This window comes from Bubalus bubalis, chromosome 2 (genome assembly GCF_019923935.1).
Source record: "Bubalus bubalis isolate 160015118507 breed Murrah chromosome 2, NDDB_SH_1, whole genome shotgun sequence".
Classification (NCBI taxonomy): Eukaryota; Metazoa; Chordata; class Mammalia; order Artiodactyla; family Bovidae; genus Bubalus; species Bubalus bubalis.
This window is the reverse complement of record NC_059158.1, coordinates 172922640-172948501: the sequence shown is the minus strand read 5'-3', so window position 1 is coordinate 172948501 and position 25862 is coordinate 172922640. Positions and strand designations below refer to the sequence as shown.

General features: G+C 47.1%; 1 protein-coding gene across 2 annotated transcripts; it reads right to left on the bottom strand.

Annotated features, from left to right (window-relative positions):
• Positions 1 to 795: 795 nt before the first annotated feature.
• On the bottom strand, positions 796 to 22016 carry AK2 (adenylate kinase 2). 2 transcript variants are annotated; one of them, XM_006054669.3, is made up of 7 exons: positions 21849 to 22014; positions 12462 to 12587; positions 10057 to 10167; positions 9833 to 9927; positions 5281 to 5353; positions 3918 to 4113; positions 796 to 1669 (listed from the first exon to the last, which is right to left on the bottom strand). In XM_006054669.3, the coding sequence occupies exons 1-7, from the start codon at positions 21945 to 21947 to the stop codon at positions 1665 to 1667; spliced, it is 705 nt and encodes a 234-aa protein (XP_006054731.1). In that variant the 5' UTR covers positions 21948 to 22014; the 3' UTR covers positions 796 to 1664. The 2 variants fall into 2 exon arrangements, with proteins under 2 accessions (XP_006054731.1, XP_006054730.1); XM_006054668.4 differs by lacking the exon at positions 796 to 1669 and having other exon boundaries at positions 3747 to 4113; positions 21849 to 22016.
• Between the last annotated feature and the right edge of the window lie 3846 nt (positions 22017 to 25862).

Here is a 25862-nt window from a genome sequence, read left to right as displayed (position 1 = left end):
AGGAAACAGGTTATTTTTCTATGTATCCTTGGATTCAGCTAGCATTTATCCAGTCTGTTATGTGCCAGGTACCAAGTAGAAACCTTCTCCTTATAAACTTCATTAACTGCCAAATGAGTCTGAGAAGGTAGCATCACCAGCCTCTTATTAAAAATTATTTATCAACTTTTGGCTGCGCTGGGTCTTTGTTGCTGCCCGTAGGCTTTCTTCAGTTGCAGAGAGCACAGGCCACTCTCTAGTTGTGTTGTGCTAGCTTCTCACTGTGGTGGCTTCTCTTGTCGAGGAGCACAGGTTCTAGGGCACGTGGCCTTCAGCAGTTGCTGCATGTGGGCTCAACAGTTGCACCTTGCAGGCTTCAGAGCACAGGCTCAGTAGCTGTGGTACATGGGTCCAGGTGCCCTGCGGCATGTGGGATCTTCCCAGACCCGGGATCGAACCAGTGTCCTCTGCAGTGGCAGGTAAGAGTCTTAACCACTGGACCACCACTAGTCTCTTTTTCACACAAGGAAACATGAGCAGAGTAAATGATTGGCTGGGATTTGTTGTACATCCCTGAACCCAAAGCACAGCACTGTCTCCACTGGCCCAAGCTGCCTTGTCCTTGGGCTCAAGAAAATCCTGCAGATGAGCTGAAGGCCAAGAGGGAGCAGACTCTTCTTATGAACACACTCTTGGACCTTCCTGCCTTCTCATGACTTCTAATGACCCAGAGAAAGGGCTTCTAAGTCAGATCCAGAATTCAGCATCACTTTACTGGCCCACAGCTCCTTAAAAAATGCCACAACAGGGGATACAAACTTTTAACACACTTTATTTAGGGGCCAAACAAGGCAGCATTTGGACAGTTAAGAAAGGCACCTCATTGAAAATAATACATCACAGTGTTGTAGACTGATCCCAGTCATAGGATTTGAGGATGGAAAGGACAGTCTTTGGATAATGTTGCTTAGGACACTGGCTCATTGATTAAAAAGAGTCCTTTCACACGATGTGGATGGAGGAAGGCAAGAGCGCAGGACTGTGGCGTATGCTGGGTGGCTGCCGAGGGCTCACCCGTGAGGGCAGGTGGGCTGGTAAATCAGTGGTGAGTATGGAAGGGAGGGACACCAGCCTGCCCCATGACTCCAGTAAGCCGGATTTGTTGAGACGCCGCCCCCAGGAACACATTCCATGTCTATTGCATGTGGGGAGATGACGTTCTGATTTCATGGTATGGGTAACCAGGATTAGTAATCAACTCCTGCCCTGTTCCAAGCTCTGGGACAGACAGGACAACAGTGAGATTTCCCGCATTCCTGGGCTGGCATGAGGTTCTGATAAAGCTGAGGCCTCAGGGCACTGAGACCTGTCCAGACGTCACCAGTTCAAAGTAAATGAAAGCACGATTCCTTAGAAATAATACTGCATCTCCTTGTTTCTATTTATACCCTCCAATCAAGTGTTTTAAAAAATTAATTTTCCCCTTTGCTTATACTTTTAAGAGTTCTACTCCACGTAAATGAAACTGCTTCATGGCAACACAGCTCCTCTCCCCCTCTTGGGCCCTCACCGCTCCTCTGCCCCCATCCTTACCCTGACCGCCCCTCCCTCTGCCCAGCACCTAAGAGCAGGGATCATGCCGTGGGGTGATGAGTAGTGGTGCAGTCTCGCCTGGCCTTCTGTTACTAGGCTGAAATAAAGAGGAGACAAGAGAAAACAAAATGCGTTTTTAAAAACCAAGTAACCATCAGAGAAGGTTGGCATGCACACCCCAGTAACCAAATGCATTAAACACTGGACATTTCTCTGCCAGGTGAAAGCTCTCATGCCTGCTGAGGTTAAGGCTCTGGAATTAAGCAAAGCAAAAATTGAATTCTACCCACCCCCAAGAGGACATATGCACCCCCGACGACCTTCCCTTTCCCATTGGCAGCCCAGATATCACATGTATATGTGTGCACGTGTGAATGCACACGGACAAATATTTGAGCACAGATCATGCACACGCTATCAGCAATCATTCAAGGACCTCAACTTTGAGGCCAAGTGCCTGCAACTGTCCCCAGTCAAAGGGGAGTCAACTCTAAGATTCATGAGGCCACCTCACCCAGAGAAGCAGCCCAGATCCCTGCAGACACAGCAGACAGTTTTGGTTTCACTCCCTTTCCTTGTCCATTCTCAGAAATCATGTGCTTCCCAGAAACATCCCATGCCAGGCTGGGTTTCCGTTAAGAATGGGTGGAGTTAGTCTCCAACAGGGAAACAAGGCAGAGCAGAGCCAGCAGACGCTCACTTGAAGCGGACAGAGAGGGACACAGGTGGCCACGTACCGCAGCCAGTTTCCAGGCGGACAGAGGACAAGCCCTGTGGTGGTCCCACAGACAGCAGAGCGCTCAGGTCAGGTGGGGGCTGGGCACTTCCGAGGCCACTGCACTGAGTCAGCAGAGTACCCTGGGCAGGTGGCATTATTTACTGGACCTGTCACTGACTTTTTAATGGTTTTTCCAGAGCTTGCTGTTTTTGTGGTCCCTCATAGCAGTCTATTAATTCCTCCGTTTGCCACAGATCAAACCAGAGACCAAAAGGCACAGTGTGGATCTCAGGAGATGCCTAAGAGCCGGAAGCCGAGGTTAGGAAGAAAAGCTGGTTACGGGCATAGGTGATCTTATTTTGGGGGTGGTCCTTTCCTGGGGAGACTGTGGCCACCACCGTCAAGACATAAGGAGTGAAGGACTAGATATGGAAGGGAGAGGGTTGAGTTCAAAAGGGATATATCTGACTTCATATCCTGTAGAGACTGGGCTTGAATAAATGCTAATCAACATGATCCCCAAATGATCCTCAAATCACCATTTTGTTCACACTTGCAAACAGAGCAAACATTGAAAATAAAGACAAATCTATCCTGCTGTCTTTGGGGAAGTGGACTGGCTGCTTTCAGATGCCCAGCCTGGATGTTCAGAAGACAGTCTGAATTCAAGAGGACCTTTCACCTGGTTTAATTCTTTGGCATCAATTTAGTATTCAACACAGGTGCCGAATGATTCCTACTTTATAGAACCATGGTGCAGATCACAAAAATAATTCAACTTGGCCAGGCTCTTTCTATGGTGATACCCTCTCCCAGTAATTTCTGGAATCTATAAAGTAAGTGCCTTTTCATTCCTGTTTAGGGGGAAAAAATTAATGATCCCTTTCCACAATGACTCACTGACTTTTCATTATGGGTGAGAAAACAAGTGGAATTTCTGGCCAACAGTCTGCCATCAGGAACTGTAGCCCTGCCTGACTGCATGTGACCCAGGACTTCTAATTAGCTGCTGGAGATGGAAAAATACCCAGGAACTTGTCTGCCTGGCGGATACCTGAGTTAGTTTATTTTGGTTGAAAATGAAGTGAAGTGAAGCGAAGTCGCTCAGTGTGTCTGACTCTTTGCAACCCCATGGACTGTAGCCTACCAGGCTCCTCTGTCCATGGGATTTTCCAGGCAACAGTCCTGGAGTGGATTGCCATTTCCTTCTCCAGGGGATCTTCCCAACCCAGGGATCGAACCCGGGTCTCCCGCATTGTAGACAGATGCTTTACCGTCTGAGCCACCAGGGAAGTTGAAAATAAAGAGTACGGCTAAAGAAGTAAACAGTCTCGCCTACAATTTAAGAAGTATAAGAGTGTACACATACTTATACTGACACACGTGTGCGCATGTGCACGCACATACACACCACACACACACACCGATGAGATGAGACTTGCACACACGCCAAAGGTACATGAAGCAAGTGCTTTTTTAATCAATACATCAAATGATATTCTTACTGGCCTGAGGAAGCTTCCCTCTGCCTACTCTGCCATTCCCACCCACTCGTTCAACAGGGAAAGGAAGAAGAAAGAAATTCCTTTTTGGACCCAACATTAAATAAACATAACCAAGTCTTTACATGTGGCTTTGGAGAACGCTGCTAGGATGCTTGCAAACACGACGTCAGGGGTCTGGGACGCGTCGATGGCGGAGTGGATCCCCCGTTTACTGTAGTATTCCACCAGCGGGGTGGTTTGAGTGTGGTAGGCCTCCAGGCGGGTTTTCAAGGCCTTCTTATTATCATCTGATCGGCGGATCAAGGGTTCCCCAGTGATCTGAGAACAAGAAGAGGGCAATGAAAGGCTGGGACTCGGCAAGGTCTCCTGATCCAAGGCCAGATGCAGATCTGAGATGCTGTCTGATCCCAAAGTCCATCACAGGGAAAGACAGACAATCTAGACCTCCTTCAATAGAGAACTATGAAGACCTTCACTATTCCCAGCAAGCTGGTCCTAGGAGCAGACCACCTGGTCCGGAGAAATTGGGGAGCCTGAAATAGCAGCTGCGAGAACAGGGCTGAGGGAGGCGATGGGCAATGTCTTTATCTCATAGCTGGTGCTCAGGCTGTTCAGCTTCCACGACAAACACTTGGAGGGTCAGAAACAAGAAAGAGAGGCCCCTGAGACCAGGAGAATACATCAAAATCAGAGCTGCAGTAGCAATTACGATCTTAACTGCTTCAGTTTTTTTGCCAGGCCATCAACGTTCTAAAAGTGGCAAGTGAGGGGGGGATGCTGAGTGATAGCACTGCAGCTCTGAAATGTGACAAAGCGGACAGGTGGCTTTGTAACCTGTATGACCGGATGAACTTGTCTCATTTGACAAAGGTTAAGTCCAGGAAATTCATTCTGTTGTGCCTGCATGTTCTAAAACAGACTAAATGAACTATTTATGCAAATATTACAGTGACTACGTATGAGACCCTCCCTTTTACATCTGCAAACAACTGAAGACTGTCACAGGAACTTGGCAGTGTTAACCTGGCCAAGCTCTTCTGGAATCTGTAGGGCATAGTAGAGTCATTAGAGAGAGAGGATATTCTTCTGAAGTGGAGCTGGTCAACAAACCTCTCTTCAGTCCTGTCCTCCCAACCCTGGCTTTAATTCAGGCCTCCAAGCAGCCTTCTCCTCCTGATTAGGTCACCACTGAGGTTCCCATGATGCCAGGAAGGGGCTGCTCTGGACAAAACAGGTACAAACTGGGCACCATCAAGTAGCTGGCACTGGTGGCTACCTCAAGGTCAAACGATAAGTCACCTGGAGGAACACTCTAAAGACGAGCCACAGTCCATGTGATTTACGTGACGGGGATACTTCTCAGTTTAATGATGGTGGTAGGAATAGAGGGAAGATGAGAAGAACGAAAGGAAGAAAAAAAGAAGAAAAAGTGAAGAAAGAAAGAAGAAGGAAAGAAAAGGATGTTTCCCGTCCGAATTTACATACATCATCTTTCATGGGTTCCTTTGGGGGGTTGAACTCCTCGTGGTAGGAGCGGCCACTCTGGGGGTGAATCAGTCTGCAAGACAGCAAATGAATGTCAATCAGGCCGCTGGAACTCCAGGGGTCTCCAAGACCACAGGCACAGAGAAGCTGGATGTAACGACTTTAATCCAGCAGAGAAACCAGTTATAGGCATCCCTTGCTTAGGAAAGTAACTGGGCATATACCAGAGCGAGTATCTTTTCCCTTTTGACCCAACATTAAAATAAGTGTCTGGCTGGCTGGAGGCTGGCATGACAGCCTGTGGGCTGTGCGTCCCATAGGTCTCGCACAGCCACCCATGTATTCACCTGTTCATTCAACAAGTGCTGACTAACTAACTGCCTAGTCCAGTTCAGGTCTTGAGCTGAATCCAGGGGCTACAGAGAAGTGAGTTAAGATCCCTGGTCACAAAGAGTGCTTAATGTAGAGAGGGAGACAAATGTGGAAATAAGTAACTACAGTAGATGTGGTAATCCTTTAACAGAGACTGGGACAACGTGCCATGGGGGACAGAGGACAGAGAGACTCCCCTTATTTTCTAACCTACTTTGGGTAAAAAACAAGAAAGGCGCTATAGGAAAAAACACGTGCTATGGACGCAGATGCCACCAGACAATGCCGCACACCTCTGACCACAGAGACACAGACAGCCCAGCCATTAGAGGGCAATGCTCAAGGTGTCAAGAAAACTGACACATTAAGTCACAGAACAAAGAGCTCAAGAAGAAGCTTTTATCTGGCATGGGATATGTAGCTGGCAGCTGCATCTCTGCCATGTCCCCTTAAGCAATAAGCCCACGCCCCTGACTGGCAGTGGCCACACCACAGGAGCCCTGAAACCTAAGAAGGGAAGGAGGCAGGCCAAATGCTGCTCCGCGGCTGGGGCCCTCTCAAGTTCCTGTGGTCTCCCAATTCTATGCCAACCAAGATCTGCTTATTTAACCGATGGCTGCTCTCCTCATGAAGTCTGTTAGACCAGAGCTTCCCAACATTTTCTACCTCTTGGCAGGCACAGAAAGTACTCAGCGTGCTTGCTCTGGTGGCAGAGGGGGTCAGTATTTCAGCACATCAGTTGGGAAAGTCTGAGTCAGACTTCTGAAGCCACATACATTTGCAAAATGTGGCACTGTGTTTCCATGACAGCATAATCTTGGGGGGCCAAGGGGTCCATTTATAGAATAAGGTGGTCAGGGGACAAGTGACTGCAATCACACAGCCCAAGGTTGAGCCTTTCTTTGAGTTGCTGGAGGGGTTCCTCTGGTGCATTCACTGGAAATGACGCCCACTGGGAGACCCAGAGAGAGGAAGAGCAGGAGCTAGGGCTCGACTACAGCTTTCTCTTTGGGAAGGGCTGGGGGCATGAGATGGGGACCATGTTTTTTTTTCTTTTTTCTGGCTGAACCTCGCAGGATGTGGGATCTTAGTTCCTCAACCGGGATCTGAACCCATGCCCCCAAGCATGAAGTCTTAACCACTGGACCACCAGGGAAGTCCCTGGACCATGTTTCATCACTTTCTGCATAGCACAGGGCAGATAGCAGCCAGGCTGCAACAAATACAACTCTCTCCTCTCCATGTCTCTATATCAGCTCTTGCTCACTCGCAGATTCCCTCAGCCCTCCAGTTACATATAAACACACTGCTCCTTCTCCACCCCCAAATATCATTTTAAGAAGAATGCAAGACTCATTTCCTAGAAGGGAAAAGAAATCAATCTCCAAGTTCTTAAAAGGGGACTGGTCTCAAGGACCAAAGTACCAAAACAGCTCTTAGACCCACTGAGCCTGGCCTGGAGGTGAAGATGTGGGGGGACCAGGCTCGGATGCTACAGCCACTGCTGCCTTGGCTGTGATACTCCAGACACCTGTGTTCTCATCCACAGAATGGCAATGGCACAAGACGTAAGAAACCAATGAAACCAGAGAGCCAACACTGAACAGGTTAAAACAAAACCCACCAGCCATACTTATGGCAAGGAATAAAATAATCACCCATAAAATTATTAGAAATGAGGCCTGAGCCAATTCAATCTAATCGTGTCAGATAAGATCCATATTAAACTGGTTAGTTCCTGACTCTCTTTCTGGCAACCATCAGCACAGTGGACGATGAGGCAGAAAGCAGGCTTTTGGTGCCTGTTCTGCCACTGACATACGTACAAATGGACTTGGAAAAGCACTTTCACACAGTCTGACCTGTTCTGTTTCCTCCTCTGTGAGGAGAGCACTCACTTCCAAACCGAGAGACTGAGCCTTCCCTCTTTCACCCTCTACAATTGTGTAGTTTGTTTTCAGAATCTCTCGGTTCCCCACCAGCCAACTTCAGCCTCGTCACTCCACAGGTGGATCACACGAGGCTCCTTGGTGGGGTCCTTGTCTGTTTCTTCTTTCCCTCAATTGAGCCTGTATCCCAGGACCAAGCCAATATTCTTACAATGCTGTATCGGCCACAGCACCTAGTGGCTTAAGAACATCCCATGACTCCTGACTCAGGCAGGTCTACCCTCTCTGCTCCTTGGCAGACCTTGCAGCTTCCCAACCTCTCTCATTCTACCATCCAGCCTCCCAGGCCATTTCTCCAGCTCTGGACATTCTTGCCTCTACTTCCTTCTGGGAAAGCCTCAATAAAATCCTCTCTACCCAGGAAGGTCAAGTCTCACTTTATGCCTCTCTCCTAGCCAACCTTCCCTCTCTGCCCACAGGCTCTCTTACTGGACCCCTATTGTACTAAACAGCCCAGGTTTCATGTAGGGTTTGTGGACACTCTGAGGTCAGAGATGGGCACTGGTATATCCTCTCTTGGTCCCTTGCTCCCAGAGGTGTGCTGTGCACAAAGCAGGCACTTAGGAAGCTGGGCCAATCAGATCAAAGGTCCCTTGTGTCATCTAGTTCTGTTAACATTTACTTTGCAATGTCTGGGACCCCAGCCCTGGTGATGTCCCTTCCTAACAACCCTACTGCTTCTTGGACTGTATCAACTTTGCCTACTCTGTGCCAGTGCAAAGAAATAAAAAATCTGCACTGAAGGAGCCTATGCAATAGCTGGAAATATGAAACCTGGACATTTGAAAAGGAAATTAATACAAGGTGCATTCCCCTGTATCTAACACCACCTTCCAGAACACCTTTAACACTTATTCTGCTGCCTCTCTCCTTAAAGACACGAACTGCAGACACACGGGGGATGCTCAACCTCATTAGGAAATCAAAGTAGTACATTTATAATAAAAAAAATCATGTCCCCCTTAATTACTAACTTACATGTACTACAATAGTCAGAGCATCAGTTTGCCAGTAGACAACTGGTAGAAACACAAATATACAACAACTAGGGAAAAATGAAGTAAATGATGGTTCATCTACTGTGAAACAACATGCAGCAATGAAGAATAATGGTCACAGGAGGCTGGTTCAAGATGGAAAGCTGACCACCTTCCTGAGATTCCATTAAAATGAGTAAAGGGGGACTTCCCTGGCGGTCCAGGGGTTAAGACTTTGCCTTCCAAAGAGGGGGCTTGGTTTCCATCCCTGGCAGGGGAGCTAAGATTCCACATGCCTTGTGGCCAAAAACCAAAATATAAAACAGAAACAATATTGTAACAAATTCAATAAAAGACTTTAAAAATGGTCCACATTAAAAAAAAAAAAAAACAACCCAGGTTTAAAAATAAAGTGTACTATTGGTACAGTAATAGACAGATGAATTTTTAAAAAAATAAATAAAATGACTAAGGGATAAAAATAAGATATGGTCTACAATAAAGATAAGAATGGGAGGGTCTATTAGTAGCTGGAAGCTTCCCGCATATCTCTGGAAGGCAGCACAAAGCAGATGTAGAGTGTCGGTGAAAGGGTTAAGTGTAAACTGTAGCCTGGAGCAACAGCACTCTTTAAGAGCCACTCCTCAGAAGCTGAAGCGTTTCTGTGTTCAATGTTAACCCCCATAGAGAAGTCAGCACTTTAAAACAAAACACACAAATAAATTAGTGTTTTTGCTAAGCTGGCTGTACCGTGAACAAAATTTCTTCAATTTTCTAAACTCTGTGAAGATGGTCCTACTATTTTTATAACAAATAAAAACCCTACAGCAAGGTATGGCAACTCCAACTGAAATCAAACTTAAAAAGCACTGAAATGGAGATACACATGTAAGGAATTTAGTATTTCTTAAGCACTCATGTCAGCAAGGTTCTGAACTATGCACAGCATGCTACCTATCATGCACAACGTTCCTTGAAGCAGGTACTATTACCCCCATGCAACATAAGGATACAGCCTTAGAGAGGTTAAGAAACTTGCCTAGGGTCAGAGTTAAAAGGTGACAGGACTGAGCTGCTGCTGGACTTTGGATCCCTTGCTCTTCTTTCCACATCCCCATCCCATGTCACCAAATAAGATCAATCCACCTGGAAACGGCACTAAGCTTCATGGCTGGGATTAGGCCAGAGCAGTTCCTGTGGTCTGCCAAAGCTCTGATGAAGCATGAAAAGAAGGGACCTTCAGGGGACAAATACCTTCCTGTGATTCTCCGGATGAGCAGAGAGTCTGGGATGCTGAATTCAATCACAGAATCAAGCTTCTCTTTCCTCTTCTCCATGAGGTCATCAAGCTGTAAAAAGAGCATGTGGCCCACCTAGGCTACCAGAGCTTGATAAGACCCATTTCCCTCAAAGGAATAAAGAGATAAAGGACCAGGATTTGCTTTCCTGGCTTGGTGTTACAAAACCAAGTCACTCACCATTTCTGCCTGCCTCACGGTCCGAGGGAAGCCATCCAGAAGAAAACCATTTTTGCATGGAGGGGTCTCCAAATTCTTTTCAATGAGCTCCAAGACCATTTCATCACTCACCTGGAAGTCAAGAACAAAACAGGTGTTGGGGTTATATCCATTAACTAGGTGGCAATAGCCCAACTCCAGGGTTACAAGTCTGTGTCTGTATAGCCTGATTACTAAACAGGTTCTTGACCCCAAAGAAGCAAAAATCAGAGCAACTATGGAGTGGCTCCCTTTGGAAGATTCTGTTTCATGATTATTTCTGTGTTTGCCACACACACATTCTCTTCCCTTGAGACTCTCCTGTGTCCCAGTAATCCGGGAGAGGAAAGAGGATTCCAGGGCCTGTCACCCCACCTGGAGACCTCCAAGTCTTAGGTCCCGAAGGCCTCTCTGGCTATTAGTCAGAGTCCTAACCATCAAATAACAGCTTCTTGGCAATTAGCTGTCCTCCAGACACAGAAAGTGAGGGTACACGGCTGAGAGACCACCTGAGGGAGGCTCCAGGAGAGAATGAGCGTTGACCAAAATGTCAAAAGGCACCAACTTAACCTGTTTCACAATTTTGACTAGGCTAACAGTAAAGGGACCCAGGCCACCTTGGACAGGAAGCAACAGAGAAGTTTACTGACCTGACAAGACTGGGTCAGAACCAAGGAGCCAGCCCAACACCCTCTGAGCCTCTCTGAAAACTCTAGTGAGGACCCTCTTTGGCTTTCAAAAACTGGTTATCCTGGGTTATCACTGGAAGAAGAGCTCCCTGACAGTGTTAAAGTGAAGGCTGCCCATTTTGGTCGCTAACGCTCTTATCTCCTGGGACCAGCTATGAACTTGGGGACAAAGTATAAGCTCTATGACTAAGTGAAGGCTGGAGATAAGTAATCTCATTGCCACATCCCAGTTTGTTCTCAGTACAGGATCTTCTATCAAGGTCCAAAGTCCAAAATACCCAGCTCTCAGGAGTGACTGACGGCCTCACTCACATGAAGGGCAGGCCGGAAGTAAAGGGGCAGTGGGCACGTCGGCAGAGCTAGCCCAGCTCCAGAATCTCAAAGCCTGACAGGAGGTAACTCAGCCCAGCACCTGCCCTAACCAACACACTAAGATATGAAGACCAGAGGCCCAAGCACAAAACGATTCTTCCCAAGACCAAGTCCCAGAAAAACTCAGTTACAATTAAGCTCTGGCACCTGGGTGCTGCTGGTGGTAAAGAATCTGCCTGCCAATGCAGGAGACATAAGAGATGGGGGTTCGATCCCGGGGCTGGGAAGATTCCCTGGAGGAGGGGATGGCAATTGACTCCAGTATTCTTGCCTGGAGAACTCCATGAACAGAGGAGTCTGGCAGGCTACAGTCCATATGGTCGCACAGAGTCAGATACTGCTGAAGCAACTTAGCACACACACTAACCAAAAACGATCTAGTGGATAACAAATTGTACTTCTCCTATCAGATCAACTGGACTAAAAACAAGAGAAAATGCTATTATATTCTCCAAATAAGAAGGATACTTTTGTTAACTGCCAAGCAACCCCTCTGTTAAGAGACACAGAAGAGAGTCACAAAAGTAAGTAAAAGCACCCTGTGCCTTCTTGAGTCCTCTCTTGAAGGACCCTTGAGTTCTGGTCTAGGGATGTCAATTTTGTTACTGGCTCTAAAAACTAGGGTTATATTACAAAATACGCCAGCACAAAGGAACTTCAAGAATACTATGAATAAAATCAGTGCCATAAATTCAGAATGAACCAAGTAGACTTGCTAATGTAAAAGTTCATATAATCTTCCAGTATGTTAAAACACCCCACAGCACAGGGCTGTCCAACAGAACTTTCTACAATGATTAAAATGTTCTATCTCGGGGCTTCCCTGGTGGCTCAATGATCTGCCTGAACGAATCTGCCTGACAATGTAGAAGACAGGTTCAATCCCTGATCCGGGAGGATCCCACATGCTGTAGGTCAACTAAGCCCACGTGCCACAGCTACTGAGCCTGTGCTCTAGAGCCCAGGAGCCACAGCTACTGAGCCCACATGCCGCAAGTACTGTGGAGCTCACGCTCAACAACAAGACAAGCCACCGCAACGAGAGGCCTGCACACCGCAACGAGTAGCTCCCACTCGCCGCAACTAGAGGAAAGCCTGTGCAGCGATGACGATGCAGCACACCCAAAAATAAAGAAATACAATTATAAATATTAAAAAGTCCTATATCTGTGCTGGATAGCAAAAACCTGAAATGTGGCAAGTGAAGCTGAGAAAGTTAATTTTAAATTAAAATGAATTTCAATAGCTGCATGTGGCTGGTGGTCACCCTGGCAGGGCAGACCTGGACTGAGGAAGATCAACATTCATTGGTCCCACCAAACCTACCAGCTTCCCGGCATCCATAGTCGCCTTCAGCTTCTTTCCCAGCTCTGAGCCGGAAGCCACCATGGCCCTCAGCATGTCTCCGGTAGCCAAATGGCAGACACAGAAGTTTTTAGCCAATTTGGGTGCCTGTGGAGGGCAGGACAAAACACAGGATACGGTTAACAGTGCAGGCCTTGGAGTGTGACTGCCTGGGTGTGAACCTGACTCTGCCACTTTCTGGGTGTGTGCACAAATGCCAATTTCCTTACCTGTAACAGGGATAAAACTACCTTATATTATATTCTAACCTATGATTATAGGGTTGCAGTAAGAATTACATGAGATAATACATGGAAGGCACTTGCAACAGTGCACCTAGCACAGGAAATTGTCGTAAATATCAGCTATTATCACTGCTCTCACTAGACACACTGGTGACACTTAGGCCTCAGCCTCCCCATTATGAATGGGGATAGAAACAGACAGTTGCTCTGAAGTTTAAATGAGTTCACGTATATAAAGCACTTGGCACAATGCCTGGCATGTAATATGTTGAATGAATATTTGCCAAAGGAATGGATGTGTGGATGTCAAGTACTGTGGTCACTAGTGTGGGAGGCGGCTGGAGCCAGATGCAGAAGTCTCCCCTAGGCAGACTCAGTCTTCCCCTTCCCTGTCACTAGGTAGCTGCATTACCTGCCCCAAATCACTTAACCTCTCAAGAGGCACAGTTTTCTAATCTGTTTAAAATGAAAGTACAAAGGCTCCATCTCAAAAGGTAGCAGTGAGCATCAGATGAGCTGTGTATGAAGACCACCTGACAAGCAGTGGGGCTTCCCAAGTGGTGCTGTGGTAAAGAACCCGCCTGCCAATGCAGGAGACATAAGAGATGTGAGTTTGATCCCTGGGTCGGGAAGATCCCCTGGAAGAGGAAACGGCAACCCACTCCAGTATTTTTGCCTGGAGAATCCCATGGGCAGAGGACCCTGGCAGACTACGTTCCATAGGATTGTGGAGTCAGACACGACTGAAGCGACTTAGAACAGCACAGCACCTGGCAAAGTAAGCTCTTGGTAGTTCTAGTAGGCAGGACAGCCTTTTGGTTAACAGCATGGGCTGCAGAGTCAAACTGCCTGGGTTTCAGACACCAGGTCCACCAAGCCTGGATATGTGGCTTGAGAAAAACTGTATCACTTTTGTAAATTTTAAATTTCCTCTAGGTAAAATGGAGATGGTACTATCATCTCCTGTATCACTGGATTGATGAGAGATTATGAAGAATCACTGTAAGTGTTCAGGAAGCATCAACTGTTACTGTGACCCTTGCCTTAATTCCATGTTCACCATATGCCTCTTCCTAGAACCTCGCTGGGAGCCAGCGAGACAGATGAATAGGAGACACAGACTCTGTCCTGTATGAGCTCACAGTTCAGTAGACTACACAACTGAATGAATACCAAAAGAGGAAGAGACCCTGGACAGTTCCACGTTGGTTTCACAGAGGCAAAAAAGAATGTAGAATTCAAAAGGAATAGAATCAGTTCAAAAGCCTAACACTTACCTTTCTGGTTCAACTGTTATAGAAAATAAGTAGGGTGGGGACCTTGTTCAAACTCGTTGGTTGGGAGTTTTCTCAGATGCACATGATACAAGCCAAATAGACAGGGTTCAGTGCAACAAGTGCTGATTTGTGAGTCACGGACTGATTCAGCTCAAGCAAAGAACTGACTTCCGAGCAAAACAGAATCCAGGTGAGGTGTTAAAAACAGCTCTTTAGAAAAGCAATGAAGGTCAGGCCCCTCTGGCAATGGAAAATCTCTGGTCCTTTGGGCTGGCACAGCGGCCACAAAACCAGAAGGCTGTGCTTTTCTGGCGATCTTTCTTCTTGGTTGTTGAAATTAACTTGGGTGGAAAATTTGGAGGTCACGCCTCTTCCAAGGGAGAGACTAACCAAAACACCAGCGAAGCGCTGTCAGCGCAGAACCTAACCATCCTATTTTTATCACCCCAAACCACAGGACACTTTTGTGCTGTTCCAGGTGACTGGACTCTGCAGCTCTGTGGAACAACACTCTCAGAGGGAAGGGGTGGCATGGAGGAAGACTAACTCCTTCATTTTTTGCTGGCTGCACAGGAATCATTGTGGTGGGCTGCAAAGAGCATGAACCGAGGAGTCAGACAGATCTGCATATGAACCTGGCGGCCCCCAAAAGCTGGATGACCTTTGGCTAGTTACTTAACGTCTCAGAATCCGTTTCCTCACCAGTTAAATGGGGGACAATGTCTACTTCACAGGGCTGTTGTGAGGATAAAATGAAATAAAGTACCCAAAACATCAGACACACTCTGTGCGTGTGTGTGCACTCACTCAGTTGTGTCTGACTCTATGCGACCCCCAGGCGGATTCTTCACCAGTGCGCCACCTGAGAAGCCCCAGACACTGTAGGCATTCAGTAATTAGAAGGCCTCCTTCATGGTCTTCATTTCTTACACCATTCTTTAATTGCAAACTATAGAAGAACCCTAATGAAATGGCTGTATTATATTCCCCTGACTTCACGCTTATACTTTAAAGCAACGTTTTTTCTACTCCAAACCACCTAAGGGTGCTGCAAAAATACAGATTCTAATTTAGTAGGGTGGGGCCTGAGCATCTGATTTTAAACATGCCACAGGACTGGCTATGCTGCTGACCCCTGGGCCATATTCTGCTGCGGCTGAGGCCCTGAGCCACATCTCACTAGCCAAGGGCCACTTTTGAGCCCAAGAAATAGGCACCCCACCTGTGTGAGAAACCTGTGGTTGGGGAAGGTGTAGGTCAGAAAGGCTCAAACTGTTAGGATGGGAGGCAGCATGGTGGGGCTGCTGCTGCTGCTGCTGCTAAGTCGCTTCAGTCGTGTCCGGCTCTGTACGACCCCACAGAGGGCAGCCCACCAGGCTCCCCGTCCCCGCTCTCCAACTTCAGTGTTACCACAATCATCTAGGGCACGTGCTAAAAATACAAAGCCTGGCCCCTCTTTAAAGTGTATGATGGAGCGACTTTCAGACCTGTTATGGGGACTTGGTAAGATTATATATCCACAAAAGAATTCAGCACAGTGCCCGACAACTAGGGAAATAAAGGGAAACTGATAGTCAAGATAGTCAAGATTTGATTTAATCAAGATCACTTGTCTTCTTGGGGGCTTCTCAGGTGGCTCAGTGGTAAAGAATCCACCTGCTAATGCAGGAGACGTAAGAGACACGGGTTTGATCCCTGCGTTGGGAAGATCCCATGGAGGGGGAAATGGCAACCCCTCCAGTACTCCTGCCTGGAAAATTCCATGGACAGAGGAGTCGGCTGGGCTACACTCCACGGTGTTGCAAAGAGTCGGCCCAAATGACTAAGCACACACACTTGTTTTCTCACCTCAAAATCTTTCCCACTTTCCCACTTTCCCCGCCAGTGCCTCTGCACATACAGTTGCAACCATCTAAAATACTGTTGGACGCGCTACCCACCCTGCAAAACACACACACATTCAGAAGCCTCAACGTTCCCCCAGGGCAATGAGGTAGAAGTTCTAATAGCTTAGTAGCGTGCTCCATGCCCTCCCCAACCAACTTCCTTTACCTCCCAAGCTACTCAAATTTGCCCCCACAAGCCCCCTACCTGGATGCCTTGCACCACCGCTGACAGCTGCTCATGTTTGATTTCCAAATACATAAGCCTCTCCAAGGACCTCAGCTCAAGTTCCTCTCTATGCAGGAATACCCTCTCCCTTCCCCTCACTGGTCCAAGTTCTACCCTCTCCCTTCTAGAGTCAACTTCTGAGCATCTCTCCCCCACCAAAAACCTCCCCGACTGTCCTTTCTTCCTCTGAGAAGGAATCATCAGCTAACTCGGTGTTTGCAAGATGCCAAGCAATTTTCCCATGCACTGTTTTACAGTATGTGTAATACGTAACTGGAGAAGGAAATGGCAACCCACTCCAGTATTCTTGCCTGGGAAATCGCATGGACAGAGGAGCCTGGCGGGCTACTGTCCATGGGGTTGCAAAGACTTAGACATGACTTAGCAACTAAACCACATTAATACATAACAAATATAGGAGGTAGTAACTAGTTTTCTCTGCGTTTTACAAATGAAATTCAGAGGCTAAGTTGACCCAAATTGCAAAGTTAGTAACAGCAGATCTGGTAACTGGTCTCAAGTCTGTCAAGCCCTAGCTCTTATCCATGACACTAAATAGGCTTCTTTACCCTGCAGCTCTAGCAAGGAACTTACCTAACAAAACATGCCACCACCACCCTCAAATCCTTAGTGGCTGTCCTTGGGGAAGGTGTGTATGTGTGTGTGTGTGGAAGGGAGTGCAAGAAACCTTCACAGTGCTGGCAATGTTCTGTTTCCTGATATGGGTACAAGCTACACAAGTGTGTTCACATGTGAAAATTCATCAAGCCACCCTCTTAAGATGTCTGCACCTTTCTCTGTGTGTATTATACTTAAAGTCATTTAAGAGCACAGAAACCTGCGTTTGAATTTCAGCTGTGCCTTTTAACTGACCATGTAACCTCAGGTTAGTGATTCTTTGAGACTATTTCTTCATCTATAAATTGGGTGTATCAGTGGGTAGGTAGGAGAAAGAATGGAACATTCTTCACTGGGAGGTTAGGAGAAAGAATAGAAGATTCTCAACAAATCATAAGTGAAAGTGGCTCAGTCATGTCCGACTCTTTGCAACCCCATGGACTATACAGTCCATGGAACTGTCCAGGCCAGAATACTGGAGTGGGCAGCCTTTCCCTTCTCTAGGGTATCTTCCCAACCCAGGGATTGAACCCAGGTCTCTCACATTACAAGCAGATTCTTTACCAGCTGAGCCACAAGGGAAGCCCAAGAATGCTGGAGTGGGTCACCTATCCCTTCTCCAGCAGATCTTCCCGAAACCAGGAATTGAACTGGGGTCTCCTGCATTACAGGCAGATTCTTTACCAACTGAGCTACCAGGGAAGCCCTCAACAAATCACAGTCCTCATTCTAACCCTGAACTATGCGAGCAGTCGTCAGTCACTCATCAGTACTTCCCCTGCGGTACTCTGCACTAGTAAGTGCTGCCTGCATGTATGTTCGTTTCTGCTCCTACACTTAAGACTGCAAGCAGCAGGATGCTAATGCTCTTCAAGAAATCAGTCACATGTTCAAATCCTATCTTCGCTACTTTACCTATGTCCTAGGGCAAGATACAGACTGGGCCTCAGTTTATCAGTAAAAAGGCAAAGATAACAACAGGACCTTCCTCCAAGGGCTGAAAGATTAAATCAGATGACATTAAATCTGGATTAAAAGGATTAAATCTCTGGCTGGGGGGATGGTGGAGATGGGGGGGAATACGGGGAGTCTGTCACAGAACCCAGGAAAGGGTGACTATTTTGTGATACTATACCCTCTTGAGGGCTACCCTGCAGCTCTGGCAAGGAACTTACCTTAGAAAACATGCACAGGGTAGGAGACAAACCTAACCCAGGGCAGCAGAAAGAGCAGGAGCTCCAGAGTCATTCAGACGCAAGAGCAGCCAATTACTTGCCCTGTAACCTAGAGAACAAGCTATTTGGGCTTTAGTTTCTCTATCTGTAAAAGGGGGAATAGGAACGTGGGTCTCACTGAGTTTGCTTCTGCACTGTGTTAGCGCACAGACATAACTGACCAAGCCTGATCTGCAAGACGGCAGCCGACAGCCTACACGTGCTGGCCGTGAAGAGCCGGTGTCAGCTGGACACATGGAAGAAACTATGAGAGGGGTTAGCAGAGGAAAACAGGAAACACACCGTGGTTTTGGGCGCACCCTAAGAACATCCAACCCCAAAAGGGAGACAGGGAAATAAGGTTATTTAAACAAAATAACAAACCCACGAGGTCCAGATATTTTAGACATTATTATGGAGAAAGCAATGGCAACCCACTCCAGTACTCTTGCCTGGAAACTCCCATGGACGGAGGAGCCTGGGAGGCTGCAGTCCATGGGGTCGCTAAGGGTCGGACACAACTGAGCGACTTCACTTTCCCTTTTCACTTTCATGCATTTGAGAAGGAAATGGCAACCCACTCCAGTGTTCTTGCCTGGAGGATTCCAGGGACGGCAGAGCCTGGTGGGCTGCCGTCTGTGGGGTCTCACAGAGTCGGACACGACTGAAGTGACTTAGCAGCAGCATGCTGATGCAAAAGCAGGCAGCTTAAAAATGTTTAACTATTTCAGTTAACACTAACTTTTAAAAGGAAACAATTATTTCAGTCATGCCAACATTAAATACCTAAGACACTGAGTTTATACAGGTGTAAAAGGAAGCACCAGTGGGAAGAAAAAAATTACTGAGTAGGTACTAGGCACTAACCCAAGGTACAGGACAACCTGTAAATTGAAAGAGACTTGAGGGACTTCCCCAGTGGTCCAGCAGCTGACTCCAAGCTCCCTATGCAGGGGGCACAGTGTTCAACCCTCAGCCAGGGAATGAGATCCCACATGCTGCAACTAAAGATCGAAGATGCTGCGTGTGGCCACTAAGATCCAGTGCAGTCAAATAAGTACATAAACACTTAAAAAAAAATACTAATAAAAAAATGACACTTGAAATGCAAATGAATAGAAACATAAACATTTACTCCTACTATTTATTTTTTATGGAATATTATGTTTTTCTACAAAAAAGAATGTCTTTTACATACACACTGAAATATTTACAAATGAAATGTTACAGTATCTGGGAGCTTCTTTAAAATCATTTGTGAAGGGAGACCAGATGGGGAAGGAATGGCCACCAGCTGATGGTAGCTGGGCCTGGACATGTACCTGGGGGCTCATTACACCATCCTGTCCTCTTTTGTGTATTCAAACTCTTCATAACTAAAAGCTGGGGTGTGTCTGCAGGCTACAAGCTGCTGCAGGCTGCCATGCTGCAACCTCTGATTTATGAACAGTTTTAATTCCTTAAAATTACAACTGCCAGTATCCCCATGGCTCCCAATACCTTAAGAAAGGTGTACAGAGGTTAAGCAACTTGTGTAAATTTTACCCTTTCAAGTCCCAGCTAAAATCCCATCTCCCTGACTTCCATAAGGCCTTCTCTGACCAACTCTCATCATATATACACCCTTATAAGTCAGCTCACAAGTAGAATTTCCCTCAAAACTTCCTGAATACATCACCCTTTACACTGAGATACAACTGAGTTGGGGGTTGAGGGAATGTATTATCAATTAAGATGAGTGAGTCAACAATTAGTGAACACCTACTATGTGCCAGGTTGTCATCTAGGTGTGCTTTACACACACATAATTTTCCAGTATCCTTGTTAACTTTTGGTCTAGAGGGACAAGGACCTTTTCCGTCTTGTTTACTGTTCTATCTCCAATGTCTGGTGCTCAAGAAATGCTGACCGCATAAGCATTATCCCCATTTTTCAGCTGACAGCAGTGAGGCCTAGAAGTTACAAGTCTGTTAAACTGTCAGGCCCTTGCCTCAGCACTGAGACTGGCTGCCCATTTCACAACCACTGAAATTATTAACTTCAATATGAACCAAGAAAAAAATAATCAATGCATTTGAGTTACCTTGTTTATCTTGGTCACTCACAGCAGAAGCCCATAGAGTTTGGGATTAAACATACCTAGCCACAGGTTACCTAATAACTGAGGGTGGCAGCAACAGGAAAGAGGAAGCTTCAGTATGAAAGGACAAGGGGATTAGGCTAACTGTGAGCCTCAAGGGCAAATCGGCTCTGGCTGCAGAGAGAAAAGGGAAAGTGGTCTTTCTTGACTGAGTGCATGCGTGCTCAGTTATGTTCAACTCTTTGCAGTTCCATGGACTGCAGCCCACCAGGTCCTCTGTCCATGGGGATTTTCAGGCAAGAATACTGGAGTGGGTTGCCATTCCCTTCTCCACAGGATCATCCCCACCCAGGGATCACTGGCAGGCAGATTCTCTACCATTGAGCCATTTTGGAAGCCCTTCTTGACCTAGTAGCCAGAGCCAAAAAGCAAAGTCACAGGAATGAACTGAATCCTCCCAGACTCCCCTTCTCGGCATCATCCACATCTAGTAACCTCATCAAGTGCCAAGTAATGTGCTGGGTGTCACAAGAGTTCCAAGAAAGAGTAAGACAAATTGTCTGCCCAGACTTTGTAATCTTTGCAAGGACTAGGAATAGAAGAGGGGGCACAGAGCAGCATCCAGAATCCCATTTCCTTAGGAGCTCAGATTTTCAGGAATTCTCTCTTTAGACCCTAACAACCAGCAAAATCCTGAGGTCTGGGAGGGGCGGGGGCAATTCCAGGAGGAGAATAACCCAATCTATGGGCTTCCAGGAGAAGGCAGTGGCACCCCACTCCAGTACTCTCGCCTGGAAACTCCCATGGACGGAGGAGCCTGGGAGGCTGCAGTCCATGGGGTCGCTAAGGGTCGGACACGACTGAGCGACTTCACTTTCCCTTTTCACTTTCGTGCATTGGAGAAGGAAATGGCAACCCACTCCAGTGTTCTTGCCTGGAGGATTCCAGGGACGGCGGAGCCTGGTGGGCTGCAGTCTGTGGGGTTGCACAGAGTCGGACACGACTGAAGCGACTTAGCAGCAGCAGCAGCAGCAGCAGCAGCAGCAGCAGCATGGGCTTCCAAACCCTGAGATCATAAATCTCATCCCTGATCTATGGGCCCATTATGTCCCAGGTGCCAAGAGAGGCCTCACAATCAGCAGAAGGTGACCTCACTCCAATCACACAGAGCCTTGAGGTTCCAGGCTCCTTGAGGTCAATTTTACTAACTTGGGAAAGTCATCTGACCTCTCCAGGCCTGTTTTCTTACCTGTACATTGAGGTACCCTCTCCCATCCACCTAACTTGGCTCAGACAGGTCATATCACTTCTCTGAGCAGTTCTCTTTATCAGCAGCATACTACAGCTCGCGCTTTCCCCCACGTCCGGGAGATGCTCCTCCGCCTTCAGACATTAGTCAATACCAGAAACGTGTTCCTACCGCGAGTGCCGGGAACGTAACCCTAGAACGTAATCCACTGTCAAATCGCACTGAATCTAGGGTCCCTGTCTCCAACTCGGGTTCCGATCTACATGCCTCAGTCCAGGGCTCACACTTACCCTTCAAGTCTTCTCAGCTTCTAAACCCTAAAGCTATCTACTCAGTCCTTTGATCCCCTAACACAGCACCTCAGGCCTGGGGCACTCAAGAACTCTAACTCAGACTCCCTCGACCTCCAACTTGGACCCTCCCCAAAACACCTGCCAGAACCCCAAACGCCAGCCAGGGAACCCCCCGTCCAGGCCTCAGCCCGCGCGGCCTGAGTCTGGGGCGAACCGGACCTTGGCCGCCCTGACCTTGAAGTTCCACGGGCTCCACCGACAAGCCCGGCTCAGCAGCTCACCTGGGTACCCTTGCCGGCTCCGGGCGGCCCTAAGAGCACGGCCCGGACGCCTTTAGGAGACTCCGGGACCGGTTCGGCCGCAGGCACGTTGGGAGCCATGGCCGCCAAAACCTCGCACTGCTCAACCCGCCCGCACACCTCTCAGATCCAGCGCTTCCAGGCCAGCGCGCCACGCACGCCACGCACACCTCGCTCGCCGCTCACACTGGTCCGTCGCCATGTCTGTCAGTCCGCTCCGCCCGCCCCTAAGCGCGACGGAAACTTCAGCTTACCAACCACGCAGCCAGACTGGGGAAAGCTGCTTTTGATTGGACAGAATCGGTGAGTGAGTAGGAAGGGGCGGGCCACCATGTACGAAGGGGCGGGGCTCGCGCCGGGTGTGCGGAGTGGGCAGGAAAACGAGAAGCAAGCCTAGAGGCCTGCCTCCGGGTTCTAGGTAGGCTTTTGACAGTTAATGGCACAGGCAACCCGAGTGAAGTCCTATAAAATAGCCCATGGGAGTACAAATGAGTGGAATCAGTTTTAGAAGACAAATCGGCTAATATGTATCAAATATCCTTTGGTCTAGCAATTCTACTTCCAGGAAATCCAAGGACATAATCTAGGATATACGTAAAGACTTGTTTGGAGAAGGCAATGGCAACCCACTCCAGTACTCTTGCCTGGAAAATCCCATGGACGGAGGAGCCTGGTGCGCTGCAGTCCATGCGGTCGCTAGGAGTCGGACACGACTGAGCGACTTCACTTTCACTTTTCACTTTCACGCATTGGAGAAGGAAATGGCAACCCACTCCACTATTCTTGCCTGGAGAATCCCAGGGACAGAGAAGCCTAGTGGGCTGCCGTCTATGGGGTCGCACAGAGTCGGACACGACTGAAGCGACTTAGCAGCAGCAAAGACTTGTTTAACAAAAATATTAGTTGTAGCACTTACAACAGTCCCCAAACCTAAAACACATAACAACAACAACAAAGGCAATATCCTAAATATTCAACAATAAGCTGAGTTAAATGAATAGCAGCAGGTTTGTATACTGAAACCCGCTCCCCCCGTTGTATATTTAATCACGTGGGAAAATGGATACAAAATTGCAGTTACAACAAAATCACAGGTTTGTTTGATAGTTACAAGTGATGATCTCTACCGAGTGTGATTACCAGAGCTTCTTCCCTTTTCTGTGCATTTTTATATTTTCAAAAAATTCTGTAATGAATTCTGTAATAAGCAGGAAAAGGGAGTTTTTCCTCAAAAGAAACGTCCTTTTCTTGGACAGTTTAAACCCTGAGGTCCTCTCAAGATCAGCCCCAAGGGCACCTTTGGACCTTTAGACCAGAGTGTGATTATGAAACAGTTTTCTTTCTCCACAGGCTTATGGCAACTCACTTCCTTTTTTTTTTTTTTTCTTTTTTTCCCCCCTAGCTGTGCCAAGTGGCATGCAGGATCTTAGTTCCTCAACCTGTAATAGAACCCATGGCCCCTGCAGTGAAAGGACCGAGTTTTAAGCACTGGACTGCCAGTAAAGTCCCACAGCGCATTTTCTACATCCTGGAAATGAATTTGCTAACTTTTCTGCTTGGTTTCTTCTATTTTACCTCACAAAAGAAGTTGACATTCATTCCTCATGCCCATACTCGTCTTCTACAAGGTTCCTGACCTTAGAGAATGCAGTGACGGTTATGCCATTTTATTAAAAAATAAATTATTAATTTGGCCACACAGGTATTAGTTGAGGCGTTTCAGCATGTGGGATCTTTTGTTTCAGCGTGCATACTCTTGGTTGCAGCATGTGGGATCTAGTTGCTTGACCAGGGATTGAACCTGGGCCCCCTGGGCCCCCTGCTTTGGGAGCACAGTGTTTTAGCCACTGGAACACCAGGAAAGTCCCATTATGCCCATTTTTTCAGGAAGATATGCAGTGACCAGCCCAAAGCCATACAGTAGTGGAATCACAGTTGACACTGAGAATGGCAAGCTGGTGCCCCAGGGAGCACAAGATTCATGGAGGTTAGAGTGGAAACCTCTGTGTGCCTGAAATTCACTTCAAGAAGCTCAGAATTGATTGAGGTCTGATGTGTTCGGGACACTAGAACAAGAAGGAATTCTTATTCCTTTCCCTTCTACCATCAATCCCTACAATGATTCCAGCCAGAGATGGAGCCCCCAGAAGGGAAAACAGCTAAGATTACACAGAAACACACAAAATATCAGAGGTATTCATTCAAGGTTTTAAAATGTCCTAGTCTTTAGGCATACTAAGGATCATAAAGGGAATATTGACAGCTCAGGGGAAGGAGAGAGTACCTCATTCTTTTTTCACTCAACTATTAACTTTTAATAATAACTGCTGTCATCTGCCTATTATTGAGTACTGTGTGCCAAATTGCATGCCAGCACTATGCTCAAAGGAGAAGGCAATGGCACCCCACTCCAGTATTCTTGCCTGGAAAATCCCATGGACAGAGGAGCCTGGTAGGCTGCAGTCCATGGGGTCGCTAAGAGTTGGGCATGACTGAGCGACTTCACTTTCACTTTTCACTTTCATACATTGGAGAAGAAAATGGCAACCCACTCCAGTATTCTTGCCTAGAGAATCCCAGGGATGGGGGAGCCTGGTGGGCTGCCGTCTATGGGATCGCACAGGGTCAGACACGACTGAAGCGACTTAGCAGCAGCAGCAGCAACTGTGCTCAAAACTTTATATCCATTGTCTCATTTAATTCTCACAACAGACTATATATGGGGTCACTGCTTTATTATCTGCATTATTTAAATAGAGGAAACAAAGGCACAGAGAGATTAGATCTGACTGGCTAGTACCCAGCACTGGCAGGTGAAAAGACAGTTTCTGTAGATGTGAGACGCACAGTGCAGCTGGGTTCCAGTCAGAGGAATCATGGAGGTTTCTGTGAGAGGTCTGAAGATTACTGAGGACTTGGCTTTGGGGTGGAGGTACTTTTCAGTCTGAGAGAACATTTGGAGCAAACTACCAGAAGTGAGAGAGAGTCAGGGGTGCCGTGGGGTTCATTCCATGGGTTTTGGGGATTCAGGAATTTTCTAAGGTAGGATAGTCATGATCAGATTCACATTTTATAAAGATCACTTGCAGGAAGACTGGAGATGAAAGAGATGAATGCAAGAGAAGCTAAGAAATCTTTCTGTTAGTGTTCTGTGGTAGACAAAATAATACCCCCCAAAGATATCCAGGTCCTAATCCCGGGAATTTGTGATCATGTTACCATACTTGGCGAAGCAGACTTTGAGGATGTGATTAAGTTAAGGATTTTGAGATGGAAAGATTATCCTGGATTATCTGGATGGGCCCAATATAGTCACAAAGGTCCTTCTAAGGGTAAAAGGGAGGAAGAGAGCCAGAGAAGATGTGATGACATTAGCAGAGGTCAGGGTAGTGTGATTGTTGGCTGCAGACCACAAGTCAGGGAATGATGGCAGCTTCTGAGGCTAGAAAGGCAGGGAGACAGATTCTCCCCTAGAGTCTCCAGAAGGAACACCGTTTCTGGTCACACCTTGATGTTAGCCCCAGAAGACCCATTTCAGACTTCTGACCTCCAGCATCGGAAGATAATACATTTGTGGTCTTCTTTTTTTTTCTTTTTTTTTTTTCATTTGTGTTCTTCTGAGCCACCAAATTTGTTAACAGCAGCAATAGGAAACTAAAACATGTTCTTTGGGTGCAAGCAACAGAAACAGGCTTTGACTACACTAAGCAAAAAAAAAAAAAGGAATTAATTCAGAGGATACAGTTGTACAACTTTGAGCTTTAGGGATGAGAGGAGCCAGAGGTGCTTTGGGTAATCTACATATCAGGAACATGGGGACAGTGCAGAGGGGAATGTTTATTTCCTCCTCCAGCTTTTTCCGTGTGGAGAGACCTCTTTCAGATAACACTCTTGTCTATTGCCTCCCTACTTCATCTATCTATCTTCCCCAGAGCGGGAGGAGGAGGAGTGAATTATCTGATTGGTGAGTTTAGGGAGAATGAATGGAGCTCAACT